The sequence below is a fragment of the Carlito syrichta genome, unplaced genomic scaffold, assembly GCF_000164805.1.
Source record: "Carlito syrichta isolate Samal-C Ts95f unplaced genomic scaffold, Tarsius_syrichta-2.0.1 Scaffold302386, whole genome shotgun sequence".
NCBI classification, from domain to species: domain Eukaryota; kingdom Metazoa; phylum Chordata; class Mammalia; order Primates; family Tarsiidae; genus Carlito; species Carlito syrichta.
The window spans coordinates 532,424-540,985 of NW_007246482.1; the positions used below are offsets into that span (position 1 = coordinate 532,424).

At 38.0% G+C, this 8,562-nt stretch overlaps 1 protein-coding gene across 1 annotated transcript in view; it reads left to right on the forward strand.

Annotated features, from left to right (window-relative positions):
- The first annotated feature begins 2,097 nt into the window (after positions 1–2,097).
- RALGAPB (Ral GTPase activating protein non-catalytic beta subunit) overlaps positions 2,098–8,562 on the forward strand; it is a 101,788-nt gene continuing 95,323 nt past the window's right edge. Inside the window, exons 1-2 of the mRNA XM_021711584.1 lie at positions 2,098–2,317; positions 4,370–4,572. Coding sequence (XP_021567259.1) covers positions 2,132–2,317; positions 4,370–4,572 — 389 coding nt within the window. The 5' untranslated portion in view covers positions 2,098–2,131. The remainder of the gene's footprint in view (positions 2,318–4,369; positions 4,573–8,562) is intronic.

The window sequence follows — 8,562 nt, forward strand, 5'->3', positions numbered from 1 at the left end:
CAGGGAAGTGAATTATTTGAATAGGGAACAAACAGAAAAATGAAAAGAGTGAAAAACTGAAGCAGAACAAAAATAAAAAATCCCTATAGTATAACACTCTTCTGCATTTAGGTAAGAGACTGTGTAGTGTGTATATATTTACTGTATGCATATTATATGTGTATGTATGTGTATGTATGTTACATACATATATGTGTATTTATGTGTGTATATACATTAACTTTAAAAGGCAAGGAAAAAAATGTGTGATGTTTTCTGATGGTGATGGCTCCCTGTCAGAGATTTCCCTTGTCCCTCTTCCACAAGTGAAAGCACTTATTTCAGGGGACACCAGGATATCCCTGGGGGAATTCCTTGTAAGTCATGAGAAAATTGAGACAATTTTAGTAGTCAGTCCTCCCTTTGAATTACAGGTACCTTGGTAGATGCTGCTCCATTCCTCCTGCCTTCTCATTTTTCAGAGAAAGGTCCAGAGGAGGAGGAGGTAGGCCCAGAGTCCCTCAGACTCCAAAAGAAGCTGAGTAGATTGAGTAGGCTGGGAGAGGAGAAACAGAAGGGGAAAGGAAAATGGTGGATTCCTGTGTATGGAAAGAAGAAAGAAAGGTAGTTTGGGATCACACTGTGAATGACTTTGACTCTTATCCTAAGGAGTTTTATTTTCATCCTGTTTAGGTCTGTGATTCTCAAATATCATTTACGCTTGGAAAGTGATATTTGGTGAGCTGTTATGAGGTTTTCCAGATAAATTAAACAATGCTAGTCTCTTCTCACTTTGAAGAAAAAATAGCTGAAGGGATAGAACCGTTTATTTTTTTTAGATTAGAAAATATAGTTTATTTAAAAAATAAATAAAAAAGGGGAGATTCACCTCCCCAAGGCAGGGAAGGGGGGCAAAGCCAGGAAACATGGCAGTAGCCATAGCTTAAAGGGCTCACGGCCACACCAGAGTCTAGTAAGGGATAGAACCTTTTAGATAAAAATTGTGCCTCTGGATTTTGCTGATACTATTGGCTGGATAAACAAATTTCAGAACAATTAGAAAATGGAAGTTAACAGAAATGAATTGGAAAGGACTAACCATCGTTGATTCTCTTTATGAGTCTGCATTTATGGTTATAATAGTTACATTGCATTCACATGGGTGTTTTCACAGCTAAATCCCTCATTTGTGTGGTAGACTTAGATTTCATCTCATGGAGAGTGACCACATAGGCAGGAGCTTAGTCCATGCCATAGAGAATGTATAGGATGGGAGAGGCAGTAAGTGCTACGGAGAGTTTTATAGACGAGGGAGAGAGAATATGGCTAAGGTTATAGGCCTTGGAGCCCAACAGAAGTAGGTTCAAACCCCCAGCTCTACCCTGTTATGGCTCTGAAGCTTCAGGTAAGAAGCAAACCTCTCTTTACCTCAGTGTTTTCACCTGTAAAATAGAGATAACATTACTGAATATTCACAGAATTGTTTCAGTGATTATTTGAGTAGCCTGTGGTAGGTGCTTAATAAGTGGCATCTCTTAATTTGTTTTCTAAAGAACACTGTGACTTCCATGATTGCAAGTTTGAGCACCACTGTTGCAGGAAATGAAATATTCTCAAAGCCATTTGTAAGTCTAATTTGAAGACGTTGCTGGGAAATTATAGGGATATGTTTCTAACATATAAGTTACTCGCAAACTGTTGACTTAAAATTTCTCTCTTAAACTCTTGTCTCCCCTTCCCACTTAGGGCACTCCATTCTCCCATGTTTTTTATCCTGGAACCATTGAATGGGGGAGGGTTCCCTCATGCTGTAAGTGTTCCAAATCTGATCATTTTATTCTCCTGCACAGTGGCCATCTTTCCTAGTGTTGCGTTAGGACTTCTGAGGGTTTTGGGGGAGATGTTCAGATAGCAGCTTCTCAGGGTGTGCCTTCCCACCTAATCTCACCAAGGAGGTTTTTGGTACATTTCCCAAAACATTTGCAATTTTTTTTCCTTCCTTCTAGTGGTAGTATGTTTGCAGCCTTCTTTAATCTTGCCATGTAGGGTAAATCTGTGTTTTTACATTTTTATTAATTTGCAGTAATATAATTTGACATGCATTTCTATTTTGTCTTTTCAGGTGCCATTTGGATAGTACTTTAGTGGCACAATGTACTCTGAGTGGAGGTCACTGCATTTGGTGATTCAGAATGATCAGGGCCATACCAGTGTGCTACACAGCTATCCAGAGAGCGTTGGGCGAGAGGTGGCAAATGCCGTGGTCCGTCCTCTTGGGCAGGCTTTAGGTGCCCCTTCAGTGACTGGTAGTGAGAGTTTGTTAAAAACTGACAAAGAAGTAAGTGTTTCTTCATTCCGTTCTATTATGTGAAGATGTACATTTGTTCTTGAATAATTTATTTAATGTTGACTTTTTAATAGATTTCTGCCCAATGTAATGTGACTTCTCAATTTTGATTTCGTTTGGGTTGAGGACTGGGACTTGGGGTTTGTGGGAGTTATACGGAATGGATGGTGTCATGTTGCTGCTGGAACTTCCTAATAGCTATGCCTAATTCTCCACTTGAGCTAAGTGCCCAAGACAGAGCCTTGAGTGTCAGATCCTTCCCCCTAAGCTCTAGGCTCAGCCTTCTGATTTCCATTCAGAGGTATGTATGGAAGGCCTCTAGATGGCCCCTGACTGAAGGCCTACCTTATGGCAAGTTTTTAGGCTACACGTAGTTGTTGAGTTTGAGCTCTCCCCATCCCCATCCCTGCCTTCCTCTTCCTGGCTTCCAGGTTTAAGAGTGCTGCAGAGAAGCTGAGCCCTACTGACTATGAGTCCAGGTGGCTGGAACTGGGGTGTCGTTGTTGTTATTGAGCTTAAACTATTTAATACATAGGTATATCTTGTTAGATTTGGCTTTGGTTTTAAGCTGTCAAAGTCTTTTTGAATTCTGAATTTCTATCCAACAAGTTGGCCATCTTTTTTTTAGCTTTGTGAGATCTACAGATGATCTTCTTTCCCCCCCCCCCAAGTTAAAATATTGGCAGGGCCTTTGGCATGCCACTGGGCACCTTTTTCCAAAATGATCTTGGTACATTAGTTCATTGTTATTCTGTCATGTGGTGTTTTGACCAGTTATCATCAATTCAGCCATTCTGTCTTCCTCTGGGCAACAAGGATGTCCTGGATTTGTCTAGATTTCTTGCTAAAGCATAGATTCCCCTTTGCCAGAGAAGTCTGTTGATGGCATGGTGAGAATAGCTTCAGATTTCTAGTTGGAAGACCAGGTTCAAGTTTTCAGCTACACCTTTTACAAACCAATGGTTTGGGCCAAATTGCTTAATCTTGCTAAGCTTCTATTTTCTTAGGTATAGTGACAATAGTTTACCCTCTCACACTGGGTTATTGTGATGGTTAAATGACAATTATGAAAGTTCTTTGTAAGTTGCAAGGACTATACAGTTATCAACTCTCTTAATAGTAACCCTGTTAATAAAGGAATGAAGCTCGTCTGGCATGACTTGATTTTTTTGAGCAGGCTGATTCTCAGTGATTATGCTTCTCTTTTTTATAAGTGTTCATGGGTTGTCTGCTTAGTAATTTGTCTCCATTTTATCTGGAATTCACTGAAACTTTCCAGTTTACAGTGTCTGAAATATAATTTCATCCTTTCTTGCAAATTGGAGTTTTTCTCCTTTCTTATAGCATCTTACCCATTCTTTATGACTGTAGGTGGGGGGTCAGTAGTCTGTCAAGTAGGTTCTTTCAGCTCCTAGGGTGTGATTCTGATAGGTCAAGAGGCTGGAATTCATTTAGTGCAGCTAAGTGCTTTGTTAAGATCTTACCTAGCTTCAGTTCCTTCTCACCTGTGTTTGTTCTTCATTTTAAGTATTATTTTCTTTGACAGGGAAAACAGCTGTAACATAAGAGTCATACTGAGTCTTCCTGTTGTTTGCTCAGTTGCATAATCTGGAGATGGAATTTGACTGTATTTATGTATATGATTTCCTAGATGACAAACATACCCATATACAAATTAAATGAAGAAAAATATCTAAAATTTTCTATTTTTACACCTTTAATCTCTGTGAAAAATTCAAATAACCTGTACTTTTTAGTTCACAGAGCAAATCATAGTAATGTCTAAAGGGTTAAAAGCTAGCATAGGCCTGATGTTTAAAAAGAAGTAATTTATTTTCTTCTTAAGTCTTCTGCTTGGGAAATATTATATGAGTATGTTTGATATGAGAACAGTACATTCTCTAGAATAAATCTGATGTGTGTATTAAGATGAATATATTGTCAATTTAGAGATTTTTGGCAATAAAAGAGGTGAACATTTTAAATCAGTCTACTGAGATAGGAATGTATAATAATTTTATGTGGATATTTTGTTTTGTTTAGGTAAAATGGACCATGGAAGTAATTTGCTATGGACTGACCCTTCCACTGGATGGAGAGACTGTAAAATATTGTGTTGATGTATATACAGACTGGATTATGGCTTTAGTGTTGCCGAAAGATTCCATTCCATTGCCAGTTATTAAAGAACCTAATCTATATGTTCAAAGTATACTCAAACACCTGCAAAATCTTTTTGTACCAAGGTAAGCTTTATGTGTCTATCTGGTCCATTATAAGTATCATAGTAAATAAATATTACTGTTTTGAATTATAGAGGCTGATGTTATTGTTAGTCCTCTGAACAGTGACTTTAATTACTTGTTCAATTAAAGATTGTATTGATATGAATGATAGGAGAGATAATGTTTACTAGGTGTTTTTAACAGATATACGTTCATTTTAATGGCTTTTGGGTTTGCTTCTAAGATCTGGTAACTGTTAGATATTAAAACACTGTGACATCTTTCCCTTCTATTCAGGAAAACATACTTTTGCCTATCATAATTCTTATCTCCACTTAAGCTAAAGGCAAATAAGCCTTCTACCTTAAAATGAATCTTTCCTATGAGAGAATGAAGACACTTGAAATTATTAAGGGCAGATTTGTAGTAAGCCAAAAGATTACTCTTGTTACTGACTTTTTTTTTTTATCTTCTGAGACAAAGGCCCTAAATATCATAATGTAGGATATCTACTTTACTTGTACTTATTAAAGGTTTGAGGAAATACAGAAAAAAATGGTGAAAAAAGCATTAGTTTCCTACTCATTTGTGAGGATCTGTTTTTAGCTATGTTTTATTTTTGTGTCTGTGAAAGGGACAGTAGGACTTGTCTCCTTTTGGAAAAGTTCTGGTTAGAGCTTTTAGCCTTTGAGATGGTAAGGGATTTTGAAAATCAGCTTTGTACATTTTAACTTTCTACATATAGAAGGAAGATTACTTTGGAAAATCTGAATCAGAAAAGAGAAGTCTATATTAAGAACTCTGGTCTGTAGATTCATGTGTAAACAACTTATCTTGCATGAAATGCTTGCTGTAATCTAGCCCCTAAAACCAGACTAGCTGCTGCCAATTCTGCATGAGTCCTGCTCTTTAGTTAGACTCATAACTTAAATATTCCCCTAAGACCCCTTAGAGGTCTTTTCCATTATCATCTGTCCTTTTGTTTTCTTCCTCCTCCTTTATCTCCATGTTTTACTCTAGGTTCATCTTAAATTATGCCTTGTAAGAAGTTCTGCCTGAATACCCAGGCTAAGAGTAATCACATTTTTCTGAACCTTATGGTACTTTCTGTATGGCTTTTGTACCTCTAACTGTTTTGCTATGTAAATTTCAAAACGTACATGTCCCCTCCCATCTAACCAACTTTAGGGCAGGAACTGGGTTTTCTGTATTTTGGGCTTCCAAAGTACCTGGTGCAGTATTGGTGTCTTTATATTTAGTACTTATCTGAGGTGTGAATTAAATGCTTGTTGCTTGTATTTGTTGATTTCAAATGGGAATAATAACAGGAAATGGTTGACAGTAGTTAGCATATTGTTTGTAGGTTCCTTTAAAATGGTATTAATAGCTTAATTTTTTTGTTGTTGTTGTTATCCCATTTAGGAGACTGATTTACTGTCTCTGTGGCTTGGACAGTCTTATGAGTAGTATCATCATTGTGTCTCTTTCCTATTTGTACCTCTGCCACCTCTCAGCACTCAGTTAATTTGTATTGAAGAAAACTAATGACATTTGAGTTAATTAGGCTCATGCTTTTACTTTTCTCTTTTGAGAAACATGACTACCTTATATATTGTGTTACTATTTGGTAATTAGTTTGTTTTTGCAAAAGTGTATGTGTATGTATAAGGGTTAGTAAATTCTGAGAGGATGCCAAACAGTATTAGATTCTTTTCCTGGCCAACAGTGTTTTAAGAAGATTAGCTGAATATTTTCAATGCTAAATATTGTTGTTATGACTTCATCTCTATTTGAAGTTTCAGTTTTTTGATTCAGGTAGTCATGAAGTTGTCATCTAAGTTTGCGTAATTAATTGTTTTTATAAAACTAACACTGAAAATAGAGGGAACTGCCTTTATCATTTTGTTAGAGATTAATTCAGAGAGGATGTAACCTTTCTCTTTTGCCCATCAGTTTTTGTTTTGTTTTTTTCATAAATGAATGAAGAATGAACCATCTTTTAAAACTAAGGTTTTAATTGCTCATGTATACTGTACTATACTAAAAAATGTATTACTGTTCTATTGCAGTGTTAACAAATTTCTTTTTTTTTTGAGTTGGAGTCTCACTCTGTTGCCCAGGCTGGAGGGCAGTGGCATGCTCCCAGACATTGCAACCTTGACCTGCTGGGCTCAGGTGATCCTTCCGCCTCAGCCTTCCAAGTAACCGGAACTACAGGCATGCGCCATCACACCTGGCTAGTTTTTAAAAAAAATTTATTGTAGAGATGAGGCCCCGCAAAGTTGCCCAGGCTGGTCTCGAACCCGTGGGCTCAGGCAGTCCTCTCACCTTGGCCTCCCAAAGTGCTGGGGTTATAGGCATGAGCCACCGCACCCGGCCTAGCAAATGTTTTATGTAAAGAGTCAGATAGTATTTTAGGCTTTGCAGGCCATATGGTGTTGCAATTACTCAATTCTGCTGATGTGGCATGAAAGCAGCTATAGACAGTACGTACATGGGTGCGCATCAATATGTTCCAGTAAAACTTTATTTACAATAAAGATGGCAGGCTAGATTTGTGAACTTTATTTTTAGTAAAAGATGGCAGGCTGGATTTCACCCATTGGCCATATATGGTTCACCAACCTCTGTTCTAAAGCAGTTTATCTGAAGATCACAAGTTACTTTTGAAAATATTGGAGGAAAAGGGAAATCTCTAGTGTTTAGACCTTTGTTTGTTTTTATGTAAAGGTTACCTTGTTTCTCTTAGCTTTAGAACTTTGGATCCTGCTCCTGAATTTAGGCCTTCTGAGTGAGGAGGAGCCTCAGAACCTGAGTAGAAGGTATTTCTTTTCCTGCTACTTGGAAAGTCCCTGGAGATGGTTACTGTTTAGGAAGCATGCAGTATTATTGCTAGCTTGGAAGAGTGCCAGTCCCAGGGTTACTAGTGGGATTTTTATTTCTTGTTTTAAGTTTCCTCCTATATTACTAGATGAGGTTTGGGGCTGTTATGTAACTTCTTATTCTTCTTCAAGTAAGCCAGAGCAGGAGACACAAGCTTGAGCCTCATCATGGCTTTATATGGGCTAGATTCACCTTTAGTGGAATGTGGGACATCACTCTGCTCTTGGGGGTGCTTTGCTTTTCCTAGGCAGTTGTCTCATTTTGTTTTATGTCTAACTTCTTTAGGGAAAACTTAGTGGTATCATTTGCTTGCAACTTCAGGTAATGACCCAGAATCTGAGAGTCTCAAATCTAAGGTTGAGGTGGGAGTTCTAGGGGCAATCACTTCATTTTCTGGAATTTCTTGAGGAGGCTCTGAGACTCCCTACTCTGATTCAGACATGGTTCTGTCAGTTCTTTGTGACAAATCACAATATATATAAACTTGGCTTCAAGATTTATTTCAGTAATATTAGGTACTTGTCTTGGGTTTCAAATAAGAGATCAGGAGACTGGCTCATCATTTGCTAATACAGTAGGTTTCTTACTATTTCCAAGAAATCTGGAAGTGGTTCACTTTGGAAAGTGAGGGTAAGGGCTGGACCTCTATCTTCTTCTTCAGTCCTAGCCATAATACTTCGATCTATTTTATAGATGATTCTTCTTTATAAGATTTCACTTGGAAAAACTGGTCCTACAAACTATTTTTCCAAGGTATCTTGGGAACCTTTAGAGCCCCCATCTTTGGTTAAGTTGCTTTTTTGTTTTTTATTAGAGCAGCAGTAGCAGGTATTCATTTCTGAGGCATTTCCTACATACCTATCAATTATAGGGACCTGTTGGGTTATTCCATCGGGCTTAGAGGCTCTTCTCTAGTAGACATTGGCTTCAGAAGGACTGTTAGCATTGTGAAATCACATGCAGAATTCTTGTAGATGTGTGTATAAAAGAATAAATGAGCGGGCTCGGCAGCTCAGCCTGTAATCCCGTGCCTTTGGGAGGCTGAGGTGAGTGGATTGCCTGAGCCCCCGGGTTCGAGACCCGCCTGGGCAGCGAGACCTCATCTTTACAATAAATCGAAAAATCAGC